Source organism: Musca autumnalis, unplaced genomic scaffold, assembly GCF_047663935.1.
Source record: "Musca autumnalis isolate F117 unplaced genomic scaffold, ASM4766393v1 scaffold_5, whole genome shotgun sequence".
NCBI classification, from domain to species: Eukaryota; Metazoa; Arthropoda; class Insecta; order Diptera; family Muscidae; genus Musca; species Musca autumnalis.
The window spans coordinates 18550742-18573701 of record NW_027412088.1 but is presented as its reverse complement, the minus strand read 5'-3'; the positions used below and the strand labels follow the sequence as shown (position 1 = coordinate 18573701).

The 22960-nt window shown below is 34.8% G+C and overlaps 2 protein-coding genes and 1 pseudogene across 2 annotated transcripts; all 3 read right to left on the bottom strand.

Moving 5' to 3' along the window:
- Positions 1-6578: 6578 nt before the first annotated feature.
- LOC141405537 (pickpocket protein 28-like) lies at positions 6579-9444 on the bottom strand. Its single transcript, XM_073989996.1, has 8 exons — positions 9123-9444; positions 8782-9057; positions 8447-8710; positions 7767-8007; positions 7566-7705; positions 7379-7509; positions 7081-7321; positions 6579-7016 (listed from the first exon to the last, which is right to left on the bottom strand). Exons 1-8 carry the CDS (start codon positions 9380-9382, stop codon positions 6764-6766), a joined length of 1806 nt encoding a protein of 601 aa, XP_073846097.1. The 5' UTR covers positions 9383-9444; the 3' UTR covers positions 6579-6763.
- A 5419-nt stretch (positions 9445-14863) lies between these two features.
- LOC141406202 (pickpocket protein 28-like) lies at positions 14864-17741 on the bottom strand (annotated as a pseudogene).
- A 556-nt stretch (positions 17742-18297) lies between these two features.
- LOC141405538 (ribonuclease H2 subunit B) lies at positions 18298-20128 on the bottom strand. Its single transcript, XM_073989997.1, has 2 exons — positions 19994-20128; positions 18298-19495 (listed from the first exon to the last, which is right to left on the bottom strand). Exon 2 carries the CDS (start codon positions 19467-19469, stop codon positions 18378-18380), a length of 1092 nt encoding a protein of 363 aa, XP_073846098.1. The 5' UTR covers positions 19470-19495; positions 19994-20128; the 3' UTR covers positions 18298-18377.
- Positions 20129-22960: the final 2832 nt, after the last annotated feature.

The following is a 22960-nucleotide window of genomic DNA, read 5'->3' as shown; positions in this document are numbered from 1 at the left end:
TTAATGTTGTTTTTAATTCATCATTTTTTACCTAATTCACAAGGAAATGGGAAGGAATCAATCAACACAGTTCTTTCTGATGGTAAGTGATACAATCATTGTTGACCATAATATGGGATGAACTTTGTTTGGCGGGAGTTTGTTTTGTTTTCCACCTGTATTGCTTTTTGGGTCTCCTCCAGGATTTGGCCTTAGGTAGAAATCGTGGAATTAAGCGGTATAAAATAGTATTATATAGTCCAATTACCTTATTATACCCTCTGTTTTAAGGTTAACGAGGGTATATACCCTTTGATACGATAAACAAATAAGAAAGTAACAGCCAGCTGTGCCGGCAGAGTTATACCATCAGCCTCGAACCTAAAGAAAGAAAGTATAAACAATACTTCTGACACATATAGGATTTTTCAGGAAGTATGGACTTGCCCACGTTTATTGATGGTCCTTGAAAAAATATTCTTTAAAAATCCACGTTTATTGATCCGATGGTCCTTTACAAATTATTCTTTAAAAATCCACGTTTATTGATCCGATGGTCCTTTACAAATTATTCTTTAAAAATCCACGTTTATTGATCCGATGGTCCTTTACAAATTATTTTTTAAAAATCCACGTTTATTGATCCGATGGTCCTTTACAAATTATTCTTTAAAAAATCCACGTTTATTGATCCAACGTCCTTTAAAAAATATTCTTTAAAAAATCCACGTTTATTGGTCCGATGGTCCTTTAAAAAAATATTCTTTAAAAATCCACGTTTATTGATCCGATGGTCCTTTAAAAAATATTCTTTAAAAATCCACGTCTATTGATCCGATGGTCCTTTAAAAAATATTCTTTAAAAATCCACGTTTATTGATCCGATGGTCCTTTAAAAAATATTCTTTAAAAATCCACGTTTATTGATCCGATGGTCCTTTAAAAAATATTCTTTAAAAATCCACGTTTATTGATCCGATGGTCCTTTAAAAAATATTCTTTAAAAAATCTAAGTTTATTGATCTGATGGTCCTTTTAAAATTTTTCTTTAAAAAATCCACGTTTTTCGGTATGATGCTCCTTGAAAAAATATTCATTAAAAAATCCACGTTTATTGTTCGGATGTTTGTTGAAAAAATATTCTTTAAAAAATCCACGTTTATTGGTCGGATGTTTGTTGAAAAAATATTCTTTAAAAATCCACGTTTATTGGTCGGATGTTTGTTGAAAAAATATTATTTAAAAAATCCGCGTTTATTGGTCTGATGGTCTATGAAAAAGTATTTTTTAAAAAATCCAATTTTATTGGTCTGATGGTCTATGAAAAAATTTTCTTTAAAAAATCCACGTTTATTGGTCTGATGGTCCATGAAAAAATATCCTTTAAAAATCCACGTTTATTGGTCTGATGGTCTATGAAAAAATATTCTTTAAAAAATCCACGTTTATTGGTCTGATAGTCTATGAAAAAATATTCTTTAAAATGATGGTCTATGAAAAAATATTCTTTAAAAATCCAAGTTTATTGATCCGATGGCCCTTTAAAAAATATTCTTTAAAAAATCCACTCCGATCTCCCTGAAAAAATATTCTTTAAAAAATCCACGTTTATTGGTCTGATGGTCTATGAAAAAATATTCTTTAAAAAATCCACGTTTTTTGGTCTGATGGTCTATGAAAAAATATTCTTTAAAAAATCCACGTTTATTGGTCTGATGGTCCATGAAAAAAATATTCTTTAAAAAATCCACGTTTATTGGTCAGATTTCTTCTTCTTCTTTATTTGCGGATCCGTTATTCGGATATAAAGCGGTCATACAATAGTATACATTACATTTATATATATCATATGTACATGTTCAGCCCAATCATGAATATACTTGCGGAATGCAGTTCTCGCGGAATAGTTTTTTCTCGAGAGAACATTCCTCCTATCATGAATAGCTGGGGAAAAATAATCATTGAATTTGGCAGCACTGAAGGGTCGTTTTCATACCTTGTGTGCCCTAATTGTTGTGAAAACAAAGAAAAAATGTCAAGTGTTTGTGTTTTTAGACAAAATAAACAAATTTAATCAAATAAATTACGCTTTTACACATCAAAGAAATTCAGAAGATGTTACTTGTTATGAAAATCATCAAATAAGATTGTAAAATTCCAAGGAAACAGTGCATTGTGCTATCGAACTGCCACTATCATGAATGTATAAAAAACGAGTTTTTTTAATAAAAAGATGGCAAAAATTGAAAAAATATGAATTTTGAAGTAAAAATAATTGCAAATATGCATTTATCCAGTGTTTTTCAACAATATCGAAGCGGTGTTTTGTATGTGCAAAATTCTGCCATCCTTCGTTGAATAAGTTGAGAGTGACCGATTTTGCAAACTAATGTTATTTTGTGAAATATGTTAATTTTTTAATAAATTTCCATCGCGAATTGAAGATTTTAGTATAAAAACCCAACCAAAGTGTTTATTTTGCATGTTTTGTACAAAGTTTGTGGAAAATACTAAGATTTTTTGTAAACTCCCTTCAGTTTTGCAAGGGAGATTTTTTTGGAGGAAAACCCATGTTTAAGAGCGTTCATGATACCTACTTTTTCTCCATCGGAATTTTTTTCCGTGCGGATTTTTTGTTTGTGATAGCAAAGAAGGGAAAAGAGAAAAATTCCGCACGGAATTTTCATTCATGATTGGGCTGGTTATGTTATTTTATTTTATGAAATTATAAACAGCTCTCGATTTTTAGCAGCATGTAGCAGATTTGGTTCATCTCTGTATCCTGTCCACTCTTGGATGTTACTTAGCCAGTATATCTCTCTTCTGCCTCTTGGTCGTTGTCCTTCTATGTTGCATTTAATAATGCATTGTATAAATCTGTATTTGTCATTTCTCATCAGGTGTCCAAGGTATGCGATTTTTCTCGATTTGACCGTGTGTAAGAGTTGCCTGTCGACATGCATTCGTCTGAGAACTTCTTGGTTTGAAATGTGCGATGTATAGGGTATCTTATTGGTCAGATGGTCCTTTAAAAATATTCTTTAAAAAATCCACGTTTATTGGTCTGATGGTCTATGAAAAAATATTCTTTAAAAAATCCACGTTTATTGGTCCGATGGTCTATGAAAAAATATTCTTTAAAAAATCCACGTTTTTTGGTCTGATGGTCTATGAAAAAATATTCTTTAAAAAATCCACGTTTATTGGTCTGATGGTCTATGAAAAAATATTCTTTAAAAAATCCACGTTTATTGGCCTGATGATGGTTGACAAAATATTCTTTAAAAAATCCACGTTTATTGGTCTGATGGTCTATGAAAAAATATTCTTTAAAAAATCCACGTTTATTGGCCTGATGATGGTTGACAAAATATTCTTTAAAAAATCCACGTTTATTGGTCTGATGGTCTATGAAAAAATATTCTTTAAAAAATCCACGTTTATTGGTCTGATGGTCCATGAAAAAGTATTCTTTAAAAAATCCACGTTTATTGGCCTGATGGTCCATGAAAAAAATATTCTTTAAAAAATCCACGTTTATTGGTCTGATGGTCTATGAAAAAATATTCTTTAAAAAATCCACGTTTATTGGCCTGATGATGGTTGACAAAATATTCTTTAAAAAATCCACGTTTATTGGTCTGATGGTCTATGAAAAAATATTCTTTAAAAAATCCACGTTTATTGGCCTGATGATGGTTGACAAAATATTCTTTAAAAAATCCACGTTTATTGGTCTGATGGTCTATGAAAAAATATTCTTTAAAAAATCCACGTTTTTTGGTCTGATGGTCTATGAAAAAATATTCTTTAAAAAATCCACGTTTATTGGTCTGATGGTCTATGAAAAAATATTCTTTAAAAAATCCACGTTTATTGGCCTGATGATGGTTGACAAAATATTCTTTAAAAAATCCACGTTTATTGGTCTGATGGTCTATGAAAAAATATTCTTTAAAAAATCCACGTTTATTGGTCTGATGGTCTATGAAAAAATATTCTTTAAAAAATCCACGTTTATTGGTCTGATGGTCTATGAAAAAATATTCTTTAAAAAATCCACGTTTATTGGTCTGATGGTCTATGAAAAAATATTCTTTAAAAAATCCACGTTTATTGGCCTGATGATGATTGACAAAATATTCTTTAAAAAATCCACGTTTATTGGCCTGATGATGATTGACAAAATATTCTTTAAAAAATCCACGTTTATTGGTCTGATGGTCTATGAAAAAATATTCTTTAAAAAATCCACGTTTATTGGTCTGATGGTCCATGAAAAAGTATTCTTTAAAAAATCCACGTTTATTGGCCTGATGGTCCATGAAAAAAATATTCTTTAAAAAATCCACGTTTATTGGTCTGATGGTCTATGAAAAAATATTCTTTAAAAAATCCACGTTTATTGGTCTGATGGTCTATGAAAAAATATTCTTTAAAAAATCCACGTTTATTGGCCTGATGATGGTTGACAAAATATTCTTTAAAAAATCCACGTTTATTGGTCTGATGGTCTATGAAAAAATATTCTTTAAAAAATCCACGTTTATTGGCCTGATGATGATTGACAAAATATTCTTTAAAAAATCCACGTTTATTGGTCTGATGGTCTATGAAAAAATATTCTTTAAAAAATCCACGTTTATTGGTCTGATGGTCCATGAAAAAGTATTCTTTAAAAAATCCACGTTTATTGGCCTGATGGTCCATGAAAAAAATATTCTTTAAAAAATCCACGTTTATTGGTCTGATGGTCTATGAAAAAATATTCTTTAAAAAATCCACATTTATTGGTCTGATGGTCTATGTAAAAATATTCTTTAAAAAATCCACATTTATTGGTCTGATGGTCTATGAAAAAATATTCTTTAAAAAATCCAAGTTTATTGGTCTGATGGTCTATGAAAAAATTTTCTTTAAAAAATCCACGTTTATTGGTCAGATGGTCCTTTAAAAAATCCACGTTTATTGGTCTGATGGTCTATGAAAAAATATTCTTTAAAAAATCCACGTTTATTGGTCTGATGGTCTATGAAAAAGTATTCTTTAAAAAATCCACGTTTATTGGTCTGATGGTCTATGAAAAAATATTCTTTAAAAAATCCACGTTTATTGGTCTGATGGTCTATGAAAAAATATTCTTTAAAAAATCCACGTTTATTGGTCTGATGGTCTATGAAAAAATATTCTTTAAAAAAATCCACGTTTATTGGTATGATGGTCTATGAAAAAGTATTTTTAAAAAAATCCAATTTTATTGGTCTGATGTTCCATGAAAAATATGCTTTAAAAAATCCACGTTTATTGGTCTGATGGTCTATGAAAAAGTATTCTTTAAAAAATCCACGTTTATTGGTCTGATGGTCTATGAAAAAATATTCTTTAAAAAATCCACGTTTATTGGTCTGATGGTCTATGAAAAAGTATTTTTAAAAAAATCCAATTTTATTGGTCTGATTTTCCATGAAAAATATGCTTTAAAAAATCCACGTTTATTGGTCTGATGGTCTATGAAAAAGTATTTTTAAAAAAATCCAATTTTATTGGTCTGATGTTCCATGAAAAATATGCTTTAAAAAATCCACGTTTATTGGTCTGATGGTCTATGAAAAAATATTCTTTAAAAAATCCACGTTTATTGGTCTGATGTTCCATGAAAAATATGCTTTAAAAAATCCACGTTTATTGGTCTGTTGGTCTATGAAAAAATATTCTTTAAAAAATCCACGTTTATTGGTCTGATGGTCTATGAAAAAATATTCTTTAAAAAATCCATGTTTATTGGTCTGATGGTCTATGAAAAAATATTCTTTAAAAAATCCACGTTTATTGGTCTGATGGTCTATGAAAAAATATTCTTTAAAAAATCCACGTTTATTGGTCTGATGGTCTATGAAAAAATATTCTTTAAAAAATCCACGTTTATTGGTCTGATGGTCTATGAAAAAATATTCTTTAAAAAATCCACGTTTATTGGTCTGATGGTCTATGAAAAAATATTCTTTAAAAAATCCACGTTTATTGGTCTGATGGTCTATGAAAAAATATTCTTTAAAAAATCCACGTTTATTGGTCTGATGGTCTATGAAAAAATATTCTTTAAAAAATCCACGTTTATTGGTCTGATGGTCTATGAAAAAATATTCTTTAAAAAATCCACGTTTATTGGTCTGATGGTCTATGAAAAAATATTCTTTAAAAAATCCACGTTTATTGGTCTGATGGTCTATGAAAAAATATTCTTTAAAAAATCCACGTTTATTGGTCTGATGGTCTATGAAAAAATATTCTTTAAAAAATCCACGTTTATTGGTCTGATGGTCTATGAAAAAATATTCTTTAAAAAATCCACGTTTATTGGTCTGAAAAATTTTGGTCCTAATGCAGTAGCAATTTCAACTCGTTATTTTATGGTAACCCTCCAGCGAACACTTGATATGAAATGATAAGTCCTATCCTTTTATGTTTCAAAGGCAATCAAGCCCGTTAGGTGATAGTTAGGTGTCTGCTTCACTGTTTTGTTCCATTGTTATAGCTAGTATCTGTCATCCTCACGTGATCCTCGTTTTTTATGTTGTTGTGAAAAATCTCATACCAAATTAAAGACTATGTAAACGTATATCATTTTATTACTTTTTGGAAATATACATATTTAATTTTTTAAGATTTTCAGGCTTATTCTGAACGTAAACTCCACGTGAGTGTTCTCACTCTCTCCTTTATGTTGCGACACGTTGTGAGAGAGTCAAACCTTACGGGGAGTTTACATTAGGTTAGGTTTTTTCTACTCATCACCCATATCAGCATCGTGTTGCAAAATTCTCTTTTTGATCAGCCTTCTCTTGTGCAGGTTACTGCATAGGCGGACCGAAAAGAAGTAAATGAACTCGATTAAACTTAAACTTGAAATACCCATGAATAGGCCGAAAATGCCACCACAATTGGCAATTAACGTCGTAATGCCATACAGCACGGTACGTTTTATGGCAGTGAATTGGGATTCTTTGAAGTAGACGGCCAAACGAGCAGCACGACCACTGAAAATAATAAGAAACAAAATGTTATCTCTATCAAAAGGTGGTTTTTTGTTTGGTCACTCACTCATCATGTTCATATTTATCCCTCTGGGCTATTACGGTATTTTCAAAATCATAATACGCTCGTGATATTTCGAAATTATAATCCAAAGAATTGCAGGATGGTATACAATCACACATTATTGTGACACTGTCATCAATCGACTTGCGTTTGGTTTGATTCGATATAATCAGATTCATTTCCATTTCGGCCTCATTGTAACAGCCGACATCCGACAGACCACAAGTGGGCACATCCAAAGGTTCTAAAAAATTGGAAATCTTTTAATTATAATGTTTCCGAAATAATTTATTATATTTACTTGGCATCCAAAATTTGGCACATCCACATTTGTTTATGGTAAAATTGGTCAAACATTCTGTTTGACAGTTACTCTGCGAGTAGGATTTGAAGTAACGCAAATATCGTTCATCATTGAAATAACATTGTCTCCTGGAAAGTTTGAGCAAAGGATTAACATTTTCACATCCGTATAAATATTTACTTACTTATCCGGTCCAAATTGATGTAGATTCTCTGTTGTTGTGACATATTGTGGCAAAATTGAGACCAACACTTCGTCATCGTGAGACACCAAAATATAATTGCCAGTAGTTAGTGGTACACTTTCCGGAGAGTTAAGGAATACCTTTGAGGTCACAAAGAATTTTGAGAATTTTTTTTAATATTGGTCACATCCTATCGCTTACCTTATAACCCTGCTTAAACGTGCGACAAGTATGATCAAAATTATGTTCAAATCCCATCATAAAAACGAAGAGACCATTCCTGGCCGATGACAAAACTGACCTTTGTGGATATGCATTAAAACCTTGATCGACATAACCCTCATCCAAGGACCAATTTCCTTTAGGCTCTTCGTATCTGGGCAATTCCGTGTCGAAATAATTGTTGTAATCAATAACGGTTTTGTCGGAGTAGCTTAAATAACTGTAAGACAGGGGAAAACATACAATAAAGCATCTCATGTCAAGATAAAAATAATGAGGAGTTCAACCGGGATCAATTTGAATGGGAATTACATTTAATAGTTTCAATTCAAATGTTGCATAAGTCCCGGTCCACAATAGAGTGATTTCATTGAAAAAATTGCATGAAATTTTGCGTCTCTAGATCGACCTCCATAGTAAAGTAAAATCATAAAATTGCTGTAGTGGGGAATTCGATTTAAGAACACCTAATTTCATGAAATTTTTTAATGAAATTCACGCTAGTGTGGACCGGGACTAAGTCTAACCTCACATTATGGGTGGGGTTTCATTTTGGGAGTGGAACAAACTTTTGTATAGTACCAATTTCAATATATATTTGTAATATTAAAATATAAATCTTATTCAAACCACCTGGTTGACCCTCCTCCATTTCTTACTTGGCATCCCTATAGATGTCTTTGGCATCTAAACCATTAAATTGATAACAAATTCCCTCATCGGTTAGGACATATTTAAAGAGATAATGGCAAAAATAAAAACGACCATTCCATTTGCAAAACGGCAGGGTGGTATTTGGTACCAAAGCCAAATCCACCAAGGTTTGGGATACATCAACATCTAAATCTTTTGGCATATATGGTGTAAATTGATCCAAAACTTCACTTTCACAGATTTGCAAAGTTGCCATGAATTTTTGCAATCTAAAAAAAAAACAAGAATATCAAAATTATCACTCACTCTCTGTCCATCTCCGTACATTAAAATCACTTACTCTTCCTCGGTCAGGTTTCCATCATTGGTAAAACTTTGATATTCATCAATCTCAGCTTGAATTTTTGCAGCAACTTTTGTAAAATCAAACTCTTCATCACGTTCCATTTTGATTTCCGGGCAAATGGTTATGGTGGGAAAGGGTATTTTATTAACCGGCACCAGGGTTTCATCAAATCCCAATATAACTGGAGAATCTAACCACTTTAAATAGGTATCCCACATAAGCGAAACGGCAAAGTAGAATGAGATCAGCATTAGGACAATCCAATAAAATCTGAAAGACAAACACACACCACTTAATTTTTGCAGTTTTCAAATATTTTTTTTCATAGCCTTTACTTTTCATAAAACGGTCGATGCACTTCGAAAATATAACGTAATCCATGCACCGAGGTACTTTTCGAATATTCAGCCATAACACCTTGGCAGGCGGACCATTTGCTGCCATATTTAATGCGCGTTTTGATAATGAGTTCACTGGGCACATCACTCAAAGCAGCTGATGTAATACTTAAGTGTCGTTCGGGCGGTGTTGGTAGCGATAAAAAATCAGGATCCGGTTGAGGAAAATGCACGGCACCATTTTCAGCCGAAAACATTGCGAACTGCCACTATTAACGGTTAACTATGTTTTAAAACAGTTTTGCTAAATTTCATCGCCTTTTATAGCAGGGCAATAAGATGACACCAGCATGTGTACTGCACCCTAAAGAATACCCAAATGCAGCCCATGTACCAAGGGAATACAGCTGGTGATTAATATCCTAAACACAACATGTTGTATTAGGGTGGTTTAAGTTAAACGCCAGAGAAAAGTGCAGAGCAATAAAAAGTAAAATATACCTTGTAGAAAAGTTTTCCATAGAAAACATGGAAACTTGAAGTTGAAAACAATGTTAAGCCAGGCTGAATGAAAGTTTCCTTAAGAAGAACGCTATTCAGCCAGGCTAATGAAATATACTATTTTCCATAGGAAAATTTTATTCACCCACTCAGGCTGAATAAAGCTTTTGATGTACCCTAATGTATGCTGAAAGGGTTGTAAAGGTGAAATGTTTTAATTTGTAGAAATTTAAAAAGTTTGTTTCGCTGCATACACAACTAATGTAAATACATTTGTGAACATTTTTTCGGAAATATTTTTTTAACTTGAAAGTAATTAAAGTATTTCAACAGTTACAGTGGACGTTTGGACGAAAGTTTTTCTATGGAAAACACCATTCAGCCAGGCTGAATGAAAGTTTCCATGTGGAAAATGTCATTCAAAAAACAAGTAAGAACGGCGTTGTACTCTCCACCACGAGTTGTATTGAAGTAAAATGGAATATAATTAGTTTCTTTCGTGTATGAAGAAGACTTAATACTAGTTTTCAACAATTTCGGTAAAACAATGTGATTTATACCGACAAATTTCTGGCGGAAAGTTTTTAGACTCAAAGAAGACTAAATACCAAATTTCCCATACTTCGGTAAGATAATGTAAAACTTAAAAAAATACCGAAAATCAAGAAGTACGCTTCTATGGGGATATAGGAAGAAGTGGATATATACATACTGATAATACTCTTTTGGAATATTTTATAACCCCTTGGAAGACTAATTAACGAATTTCAGTCATTTCGGTGGGATATTGACGTCACAACCTTCAGTATTACCAAAATCGGGAGGTACCGTTCTAAGGGGGCTATATCGAAACGTGGACCTATACCGACGAATTTTAGTCGGAAATGGGGGCAATATGAAGGCGTGTACCTGTACAGACAAATTTCTGGCTAACAGTTTTATAACACCTACAAAGACTTAATACCAAATTGCAGCCATTTCGGAGGAATTTTTAGGCCACAACCTTCAAAATACCAAAAATCGGGAGGTACCTTTCAATGGGGACTATATGAAGGCGTGGACCTATACCGACAAATTAAGAGGAGGAAAGTTTTATACCCCAAACAAAGACTAAATACCAAATAAGTACTCTTAACTACGTGGGAAAGACCTGGATAAGTACTCCACGTCTCGTCTACCGAGACCTGATGGAAGGAGGGATAATGCCAAGGTACTACTATTAACTACGATTACGGCCAGAGAGCTTAGTAAGTACTCAAGCAAGGATACTAGGGAATACTACTGCAAGAGACCTTAGTAAGTACTCAAGCAAGGATACCAGGGAATCCTACTGCAGAAGACCTTAGTAAGTACACAAGCAAGGATACTAGGGAATACTACTGCAAGAGATCTTAGTAAGTACTCAAGCAAGGATACTAGGGAATACTACTGCAAGAGATCTTAGTAAGTACTCAAGCAATGATACTAGGGAATACTACTGCAAGAGACCTTATTAAGTACTCAAGCAAGGATACTAGGGAATACTACTGCAAGAGACCTTAGTAAGTACTCAAGCAAGGATACTAGGGAATACTACTGCAAGAGACCTTAGTAAGTACTCAAGCAAGGATACCAGGGAATACTACTGCAAGAGACCTTAGTAAGTACTTAAGCAAGGATACCAGGAAATACTACTGCAAGAGACCTTAGTAAGTACTCAAGCAAGGATACCAGGGAATCCTACTGCAGGAGACCTTAGTAAGTACTCAAGCAAGGATACTAGGGAATACTACTGCAAGAGATCTTAGTAAGTACTCAAGCAAGGATACTAGAGAATACTACTGCGAGAGACCTTAGTAAGTACTCAAGCAAGGATACTAGGAATACTACTGCATGAGACCTTAGTAAGTACTCAAGCAAGGATACTAGGAATACTACTGCAAGAGACCTTAGTAAGTACTCAAGCAAGGATACTAGGGAATACTACTGCGGGAGACCTTAGTAAGTACTCAAGCAAGGATACTAGGGAATACTACTGCAAGTGACCTTAGTAAGTACTCAAGCATGGGTACTAGGGAATACTACTGCAAGAGACCTCAGTAAGTACTCAAGCAAGGATACTAGGGAATACTACTGCATGAGACCTTAGTAAGTACTCAAGCAAGGATACTAGGGAATACTACTGCAAGAGACCTTAGTAAGTACTCAAGCAAGGATACTAGGGAATACTACTGCGAGAGATCTTATTAAGTACTCAAGCAAGGATACTAGGGAATTCTACTGCGAGAGACCTTAGTAAGAACTCAAGCAAGGATACGGGAGAATTCAAAGATCGGGAGATAATCGAAGGATATCCCAAGGATCGAAGGATATTCCAAGGATACCTCAGAGTCCTTAAGGATACTTCAAGGATATCCCATGGATCAAGGATTACTCGAAGGATATTTCTAGGATCAAAGGATATCCCAAGGATCGAAGGATATTCCAAGGATACCTCGGAGTCTTAAGGATACTTCAAGGATATCCCAAGGATTACCCTAAGGATACACTCAAGGATAATATGCGAATGTTATGACTTACCCGGATGCCTACAGGACACTAGAAACTTTGACTACATTTCGACTAAGTTGCCGCGGGTTGATGTTCATGTACCGAAGGTCTCGCACTGACTGTCCCCATTTGAAAATCGTCCGCCTTTTATATGTTCCTAGACCACGTGTTTCCCATAGGAATAACGGGACCTCGTTTTGATCTAATTTGGCTCTCCCTCTCTCAGCAACTCCGTTTATGGGAGTTGTTGTTTATCTCAACCAATGGCTGAATCAAACTCACGTGAGGCTAACGGGATATTGACAGAGACTGATGGGCTTCGTTTAAAATTAAAATAAATCCCTTTACTATACATTGGAAACATAACCAAAACAAACAAAAATTCAAATGAGCAAGGTTGGTGGCAAAATTGAGGGCCTCCGATTTTTGCCGTTACAGTACCTTTCAATGGGGACTATATGAAGGCGTGGACCTATACTGACAAATTAAGAGGAGGAAAGTTTTATACCCCAAACAAAGACTAAATACTAAATTTCAGCCATTTCGGAGGAATATTGAGGCCACAACCTTCAAAATACCGAAAATCGGGAGGTACCGTTCTATGGGGGCTATATGAAGGCGTGGACCTATACCGACAAATTTAAAGTGGGAAATTTTATACCCACAACAAAGGTTATATACTAAATTTCAGCCATTTCGGTGGATTATTGAGGCCACAACCTTCAAAATACCGAAAATCGGGAGGTACGGTTCTATAAGGGATATATGAAGGCGTGGACGGATACCGACAAAATTCTGGGGGAAAGTTTTATACCCCCAACGAAGACTAAGTACCAAATTTCAGTCATTTCGGTCTGATAATGAAGCTAAAACCTTCAAAACACCGAAAATCGGGTGGTTCCGCTCTATGGGGGCTATATTAAGGCGTGGACCGATATAGCCCATTTGCAATACCAAACAACCTAGGAGTCCTAGAAACTTCTACACCAATTTACAAAGCTCTATCTTAAAAATTGTGAGCTGTATCTTGACAGACGGTCATGGTTACGTCGACTTAGAATTTTTGCCCTGATCAAGAATATATATACTTTATAGGGTCTCCGATGAATATTTCGATGTGTTACAAATGGAATGACAAATTTAATTATACCCTCCATAATATGGTGGAGGGTATAATCACTGATTTTAATGTGCCACGGCCACGTTTATCGATGTTTTTCTTTACAAACATTGCTGAAGAGACCGGGGAGACAGGGTTGATACTTTTACTTTAATTTTCTTTCCTTCTGTACGTCTTGTCTGTTAATTTCCAAGCCATTTTTATTGAATCCAACAAAAACAAGTAAAAAAGTATCAGTCGGCTTGGCCGACAGAGATATACCCTCAGCCTGTGCATATTGAAACAATTTTTTCCTAAAAAATGTATGTATATAGGGGGTTTTAACCGACAAAAATGTTGATTAGGATTAAAGAGCAAATGTTTTGCGGAGGAGATACTTAAAGGAATGGATCGACATTGGAAGTGAATCTCCAGCCACTACACACGGTGCCATAGGGGGTTATTACACCCTTCGGGCTGTTTGCTCATGAAGTGTGGACTTGCCCCTGAAAAAACTTTTACCATCGTAATTGAGGCAGGGAATACAAGTTGCTTCAACAAAAATCAAAGTGATTCGATAGCAGGTCTTAAAGTGAACATATCCAAAATTTTGTGTGGCAGGTACCGGATGGAGTGGACAAATATAGTCCATATTTGAACCTGAACTATATCTGGTAGATATATTAGGATATGTAAAGTATGGACCAATTCGGCCACTCTCTTTAATAGTTACCGTACGAACAATTTTTCCGAACATTTGTGGGGAGGTACCTGAAGGAGTGGACCGATATAGCTTATCTTCAAACTTAAACTATGTTTGGACAAAATATTACTAAGGCCAAATTTTGGACCGAATCGGCAGATCCGTTCTAGAGTTATCTTGCGCTCCAACCACCTCACACGGTGTCATAGGGTTTTTTTTTGCAACTTTCAGGCTATTTTCTCAGGAAGTATGGACTTGACCCTAATGAAACTTGTACCGTTGTATGGAGGGCAGTGAATACAAGTTGCTAGCACTTTTCCGAAATTTTGTATGGGAGGCACCCGAAGGAGAGGACCGATTAAGTATATATTGAAACATTATCTAAGTTTGGTACACATTTTACCATGGGCAAAGTATGGACAAAATCGGTTACTCCTTTCAAGAGTTATCGTGCGCACAAATTTTCCGAACATTTTCGAACTTTTGTGGGGGAGATACCTGATGGAGTTGACCGATATGGCCCATCTTCGAACTTATACTACGTTTAAACAAAATATTACGAAAGCCAAATTTTGGACCAAATAGGTTAATCCGTTCGAGGGTTAAAGTGCGCTCCTACCAGCAAGACAGACAGACGGACGGACATTGCTAAATCGACTCCAAATTGTCTGAAACGTATTTCGTCCAAACTTACTTGGGGTCTAAAACCATTATTTCGATGAGGCACATTTTGCCCGTATGAAAGTGTATATACCCTCGTTAGCATAAATGCTGAGGGTATAAAAATGAGAAAATTCTTTCAGTTCTGGAACAGACCAAATTAATATTTTATTACGTTTTTAACGGCTACAAAATATGCAAATTTCATTTATATCATATTTTAAAATCTAACCAATAACAATTTAACTACTCATCGTCCACATATACTTGCAATTGTTCCAATATTCTCTTTTCGATGAGTCTTCTCTTGTGCAGGTTATTGCATAAGCGGACCGAAAAGAAGTAAATGAACTCGATTAAACTTAAACCGGAAACACCCATGAAAAGGCCAAAAATGCCACCACAATTGGCAATTAACGTCGTAATGTCATACATGGCGGTACGTTTTATGGCAGTGAATTGGGATTCCTTGAAGTAGACCGCCAAACGAGCACCACGACCACTAAATTAAAAAAAAATAAAAAAGGTTATGTTTATGTAAAAGAATCAAGAATTCATTAAAACAACTCACTCATCATGCTGATAGGTTTCCCTAAAGGCTCTAAAGGTCTTTTCAAAATCATAATACGCTCGGGATATTTCAAAATTATAATTCAAAGAATTACAGGATGGTATACAATCACACATTATTGTGACACTGGCATCAACCGACTTCCGTTTAGTTTGATTCGATATAATTCGGTTCATTTCCATTTCGGCATCATTGTAACACCCGACATCCGATAGACCACAAGTACGTACATCCAAAGGTTCTGTAAAAATGGGAAATCTTTCTATTATAATGTTTCTGAAATAATGTCCATATGTATATTAACTTGGCATCCAAAATTTGGCACATCCACATTTATTAATCGTAAAATTGGCCAAACATTCTGTTTGACAGTTACTCTGCGAGTAGGATTTGAAGTAACGCAAATATCGTTCGTCGTTGAAATAGCATTGTCTCCTGAAAATATCATCCAAAATAGGTTATATCACACTTAATGAATATGTTCCTATAGAAGAAAACATCATTTAGCCTGGCTGAATAATATTTTCCATAGGATAACTTTCATCGGGTAAAGATTTCATACAATCTGGCTGAATAAACGATTTTTTAATAAAATACTACGTTTAGAGCAATATTTATTTACTTATCCACTCCAAATTGACGTATATCCTCTGTTGCGGTAACATATTGAGGCTAAACTGAAACCAACACTTCGTCATCGTGAGACACCAAAATATAATTGCCAGTAGTTAGTGGTACACTTTCCGGAGAGTTCAGGAATACCTTTGAGATCACAAAGAATTTTGAGAATTGTTTAAATATTGGTCACATCCTATCACTTACCTTATAACCCTGCTTAAACGTGCGACAAGTATAATCAAAATTGTGTTCAAATCCCATCATAAAAACAAAGAGACCGTTTCTGGCAGACGATAAAACGGATCTTTGTGGATATGCATTAAATCCTTGATCAACATAACCCTCATCTAATGACCATTTTCCTGTAAATTCTTCGTATTTGGGTACATCAGTATTGAGATAATTGTTGTAATCTACAACGGTGTTGTCGTAGTAGCTTAAATAACTGTAAGACAGAGAAACGTACAGCAAAACGTGCAATGAAGTTAAGACGATAAGGGCCTATAGGTGGGCAATAAAAATTATTTTAAAAATCCACGCCCAAGGGCCTATAGGTGGGCAATAAAAATTATTTTAAAAATCCACGCCCAAGGGCCTATAGGTGGGCAATAAAAATTATTTTAAAAATCCACGCCCAAGGGCCTATAGGTGGGCAATAAAAATTATTTTAAAAATCCACGCCCAAGGGCCTATAGGTGGGCAATAAAAATTATTTTAAAAATCCACGCCCAAGGGCCTATAGGTGGGCAATAAAAATTATTTTAAAAATCCACGCCCAAGGGCCTATAGGTGGGCAATAAAAATTATTTTAAAAATCCACGCCCAAGGGCCTATAGGTGGGCAATAAAAATTATTTTAAAAATCCACGCCCAAGGGCCTATAGGTGGGCAATAAAAATTATTTTAAAAATCCACGCCCAAGGGCCTATAGGTGGGCAATAAAAATTATTTTAAAAATCCACGCCCAAGGGCCTATAGGTGGGCAATAAAAATTATTTTAAAATTTTTACTGGTTGACCCTCCATCTCTTACCTGGGATCCCTATAGATATCATTGGGATGTAAGCTATTAAATTGATAACAAACTCCCTCATCGGTTAAGACATATTTAAAGAGATGATTACAAAAATAATGACGACTATTCCATTTGCAAAACGGCAACGTGGTATTGGGTTCCAAAGCCAAATCCACCAAGGTTTGGGATACATCAACAGGTAAATCTTTCGGCATATATGGCGTAAATTGATCCAAAACTTCACTTTCACAGATTTGCAAGGTTGCCATGAATTGTTGCAATCTAAAAGAGAAAAATATCAAATCGCACTCTTTCTCTCTCCTTTTGCTTTCAAATCACATACACTTCTTCTGTCAAGTTTCCGGCATTATTAAAACTTTGATATTCATCAATCTCAGCTTGAATGTTTTCAGCAACTTTTTTAAAATCAAATTCGTCACGTTCCCTCTTGATTTCCGGGCAAATGGTTACAGTGGGAAAGGGTATTTTATTTACAGGCATAAAGGTTTCATCGAAATTTAATATAACAGGGGAATCTAACCACTTTAAGTAGGTATCCCACATAAGCGAAAAAGCAAAGTAAAATGAGATCAGCATTAGGACTATCCAATAAAATCTAAAAGACAAACACACACACATCAATTTTTCTACAGTTTTCAAATATTAATGATAGTTTTTATATTCACTTTTCATAAAATGGTCGATGTACTTCGAAAATATATCGTAATCCATGCACGGAGGTACTTTTCGAATATTCAGCCACAAGACCTTGGCAGGCGGACCATTTGCTGCCATATTTAATACGTGATTTAATAATAATTTCACTTGGCACATCACTTAAAGCATCAGATGTAATACTTAAATGTCGTTCGTGCAGTGTTGGTAATGTTAAAAAATTCAAACCCTGTCGGTCCAAAATCATTGCTACTCCGAATGACGGCTAACTACATTTTAAAACCGTATTGCTAGTCTTCCACTTTTATAGCAGGCAATAAAAAGACAACAACATGTATACTGCACCCTAAGGATACCCCAAATGCAGACTTTCTACCAAGGGAATCAACCTGGTGAACACAGTGGGTATATTTTATTAGGGTGGTTTAAATTCAAAGCAAGTGATACATAATAATAACGAGATCATGACACATTTTTGAAACATGGGATTTTGAATGTGGAAACAAGATTAAGATGGGCTGAGTGCAAGTTTTTCAATGGAAAACAATATTCAGCCAGGCTGAATACAACAACACTATTCAACCTTGTATACATACAGTCTGAATACAAGTTCTCCTATGGAAAACACTATTCAGACAGACTGAATGCAAGTTTTCCTATGGAGAACAATATTCAGTCAGCCTGAATAAAATTCAAAATTTCCCATAGGAAAATTTGTATTCACCCAAACTTAATGAATTTTGTGAAGTACCACCCTAATGTATGGTTTAAAGTGTTGAAATGCTAATTGAAAGATGTTTAAATTTGTACAAAATTAACAAACATTAACCATTGCGTTAGTTTTGTTACTTTTTTATTTGTTTATTTCTTAATATTAGTTATTTTAAGCTGTGGCCTTCTTTGTAAAAAATGACGCTATACTCTTGGTACCCTTTGCACTTTTAGCCAACTTTGCCTCCTTGGCGGTAAGTGTGCGTTCTTTTAATGGTGTGGACAATGACTCCTTAGGGGATTTTATTTCTTCTTTAACTTCTTTTACTTCATTTGCTTTATTGCGGTTTTCGTCCTCCTCCTCATCATCCGGTGAGTCATCAAGCAGAGAGGAACCCTTCAACTTGGCTGCAGCTCCATTTTCCAATTTTTGTTTTTTATTGCCATCATTTTTTAATTTTTCTCCAGATTTCCGTTTAGTGGTGCTGGCAGTTTTCTTTTCTTCGGCGATGGCCTGTATTTCAGATGGTATATTTAAATGTTTAGTAAGTTCATCATGCAAGTCCAAGGCAATGTAACCTCCAATGTAATCACACGCTACTCTTAAGAAGTCTGTTTCATGGGCACTTTCGTCAACTGCCTTCTCACTTTGGGTGAAATTTTGAGACACCGCACTGTGACCACAATAAATGCCAGCCTTCTTTAATGCCTCCGCGACACGTTTTGTTTTCAACGAAAGCCAAGCTAGGCATTTTTCGTGATTATATTTGAAATATTTTTCGCCACCTGCCGTTTTGACATCAGCAATACACTTGAGATTATCTGGTTGGATGAAATTGCCTAAAAGTCTGGCTGCCGTGGGATCCTCTTCATCGTGTATACTATCCAGCGACAAAGCCCGCTTTGTGCAGTGTTTACGCAGATGATGCAGAGCAAGGAATGTTGCATCTATGTTGGTGGTCATATAAATGTGGCCATTCGAGCAGACCTCACTATTGATTAGCCAACTTCTGCGCGGTTCTGAAAATTCCATAATTTCCATTAAATGTTTATCGTCTTTCGTCATGAACAGAGTGGCTTTTCCCTTGCCCGGATGATAAAATCGTTCTAGTTTCAATTTTTGTGTATCATCCTTTAACATTTCCGGTGATATATAAAATATCTTTCGCAGTGCAGATGCCGCAACATTTGAGCTTTGTTGTTTTGCAGGAGCATCTGGATCTTCCTTTATTTTCGTGGAACGTGTTGACTTTCCTTTACTCATTGTGTTAGTTTATACGGTAATATAATCTAAAAAAGAAAATAAAGTTTTAAGTTTATGTTTTATTGAGACTTTTATTTGAAAGGTTATAAAGAAAAACAAATCAATTTATTTTAGAATATGCTTGTGGCACGGTGCCACCGTGGTGCAATGGTATGCACGCCTGCCTTGCACGCAGAAGGTCGAGGGTTCGATTCCTCGGCCAAGCAACATCAAACATTTTTCAACGGTGGCAAAATACCCCTCAGTAGTGTTGGCGACATTTCCTGAGTATTTCAGCCTTGAAAAACTTCTCCACAAGTGGTGTCTTAAGACACGCCGTTCGGACTCGGCGATAAACAGTAGGTCCCATATCATTGAGCTAAAATATGAATCGGGGTGCACTCATTGATATGAGAGAAGTCTCCCTTGTCCCGTATGGGATGTTGTGGAACAATGTTTTTTTTTGTGGAAAATGATGTCTACTGCCTTTTGACGGGGTGTCTTTTCTTTACTTAATTTCTTTAACAAATGCCTGATATACGTACCCTATGTTAAACAGATAATCAAATATCAAAACGAAAACAAAAAACAGTATCTTCAATTAATAAAAAATATAAAAAATCAACTAACAAACAACCCGACTGTCAAACAAACAATGAACGATTGAATGAATTTGGCGCAAAGAATTGTAAGTCAAAGAGAAAATGTGCAAAATTATGTTTAGAATGGTAGAACAAAAGAAAATACAAAACAATTACCCGCCGATTAACGGTTACTAGTGCGCAGCAACATAAAATTGGACGATATGTTTGAAGAACAATGGTCATTAAGGCGAAACCTATAGTAGGTCCCAATTTACATTAGGCGAGTTTACTTGCGGCAATTGTCATTTTGTAGGAGAGAGAGGTGAGGTATATGGTAACCCTTTGCCTCTCAGCACCCTCTCTCACCTACAAACTGACAATTGCCGCAAGTAAACTCGCCTAATGTAAATTGGGACTAGCTCTGCGTGTTGCGTGTGCGTTCAAAAATACAAAAACAAAATACACGTATTTCAAATTTGAAACAACAACAAATACATGTATTTTGTTTTTGTATTTTTGAACGCACACGCAACACGCAGAGCTATTGGTTTCGCCCTTAGAGCTGGCAAAGTCCCAATTTACATTGGGCGAGTTTACTTGCGGCAATTGTCATTTTGTAGGAGAGAGAGGTGAGGCATATGGTAACCCTTTGCCTCTCAGCACCCTCTCTCACCAACAAACTGACAATTGCCGCAAGTAAACTCGCCTAATGTAAATTGGGACAAACCATCGATATTCCCAACATTACCCAGCAAAATGTTCGATGCCAAAGATGACATTCAATCATGCAAGTGATCTAGCATGTCATCTTTTTAGCATCTTCATCGATGAATTTTATATGAGCGTGTACCCCAAAAGATGACGTTCTTTTCTGGATCCTAAGCATGTCATTTTAACCAATGCGTTGACATGTCATTTCCACCAATGTTTTGGCATGTTATTTCCACCAATGATTTGACATGTCATTTTCACCAATGCTTTGACACGCCATGTTCACCCATGCTTTGACATGTCATTTTAACCAATGCTTTGGCATGTCATTTTCACCAACCCCTTGGCATGAAATTTTCATGTCTTGTTTGGAAAATTGAAATGCTGTATTGAAATATGGTTTTCATGAAAAACAAAACTCTTTATTAGTTCAAACGAATTCATGAAATAGCTACAATTAATTTATCAGTTTAGTTTTTCAAAACTTTACATCCAAAATTGCAATGTAATCACCACCGCTGCAACGCAAAAGATTACTTCCTCCGTTCTCTGCAACTGATATTCTTTCATCTTACAAAAGGTTTTTTCAATTATCTTCCCATCATCAGTTCAGATTCCAACATGGACTCCAAATGCACTCCTTTAAGTATTTTTATTTCGTAAATTACTTTTATTTTATAATTTTGTTATTTTATAACAACATTTTGGTAATTTATACTCTTTTGTTTAGTGACGGAAATATGTAGGGATCTACAACCCGGCTTGCTTTAGGGATCTCAAAGAACAAAATGTAACGAACGGGGAGGAGAGACTTTTTATGGAAAATACCATTTATTCTTAATTAATTTATTTTTAATTGTTTCTTTCCAAAAGTAGTTTCTTCTTTATTTTCAGATTCTTGTTCCTTTTCGTTTCGGACTTTTTTTTTCAAATTCCAAGAAGCGAGATTTGATTGATTTCATTCTATTAGTGCGGTTACACTACAGTTTTTTGCCGGGTTAACCCACATTATGAGGATTTATTACTTAATCTGGTCAAATCTGACCAGATTTGCCATACAAAAATTATGCCAAGTTTATACTTGCGCTCCAAAATCCACTGGATTTCACGAAATCCTGAAATACACCCCGGTGTTTACACTTATTTTTTTGTTGATTTCAAACACATCACAATGATCAAGGTGGATGCATATGCGCAGCTGATCGAACATGAATTTTCAAAACAAGTTGTTGCAAATTGAATTAAGCATCAAAAATATACGACAATATAGAACATTAAAACTTTATATTGAAAATTATCGTAAAATGACCTATATATCGTATTAATTGCGTATAGTACTAACAAATGAAAATATCAAAAAATGATTTTATCGTTGAGACTTCGTTATAATAAATTTTAGCTCTGTTCCAGAACTAAAAAGTTTTTACAATTTTTACCACTTTTACACATTTTCGTTCCCTTACACAAAATGTATATGAAAATCGTTTACGACTTTTACAACTTTTACCACTTTATAAAGTATGGGAACAGGCCATTCGATAGATAAAAATTGTGCTCAGAACCTGCACAAAATTAGTACTTGCAGTAGTTTTCCCGTTTAGTGCTAAAAATGCGTTCCCATATTCCGAAATCTAGCAAGACTTGCACTTCTCTTTAAACAAAAATAGCGCCGAATAACACCCTCTTCTTCTGTTTTCTGCCATACAATTTTGGCCTAGTAGAAAACTAGCAGCAAGCATGTTCATTGGCATCTAATATTATAGCCGATACGTTGATTTTGATATTTATGTTGGAGTTTTTGCAATTTCCGTCATTTTTCCGTTCCCTTATTTTTTATGAAATTTGTATGGGGAAGCAAGTTTTGACAATTCGCTCTTTTTTCTAACATTACCATTAAAAAGTACGGGAACACAATAAAAAATATCATTGTAACAAAGTAATTTAATATTTTTTCACATTGTTTACAAATTTTGATACTAAAATTTTTTGTTGCAGCAATTGACCATCTACCTTGTTTATTGTGATACGTGAAAAGTGTTGCAACTTTTGGTACTTTTTTAGGCAAAAGCAGGGTTGTATATCATGTGTACTGTGATTTCGATGTTGATTTCGCTGAAATCACGAAATGAGAGGATTTCATTTTTGTATGCGAAATCATGATAAATTTTGCTTGATTTCGCGCGAAATCACGAAACGCCCTCGAAATCACGAAACGAC

Bases quoted from the DNA above. Each gene is read 5' to 3' on its own strand.
- LOC141405537 (XM_073989996.1), bottom strand. From the start codon at position 9,382: ATGTTTTCGGCTGAAAATGGTGCCGTGCATTTTCCTCAACCGGATCCT. The intron at 7,322-7,378 runs GTAAATATAATA...CCAATTTTTTAG, and splicing joins TGCCAAATTTTGGATGCCAA to AACCTTTGGATGTGCCCACT. The intron at 7,017-7,080 runs GTGAGTGACCAA...TATTATTTTCAG, and splicing joins GATAAATATGAACATGATGA to TGGTCGTGCTGCTCGTTTGG.
- LOC141405538 (XM_073989997.1), bottom strand. From the start codon at position 19,469: ATGAGTAAAGGAAAGTCAACACGTTCCACGAAAATAAAGGAAGATCCA.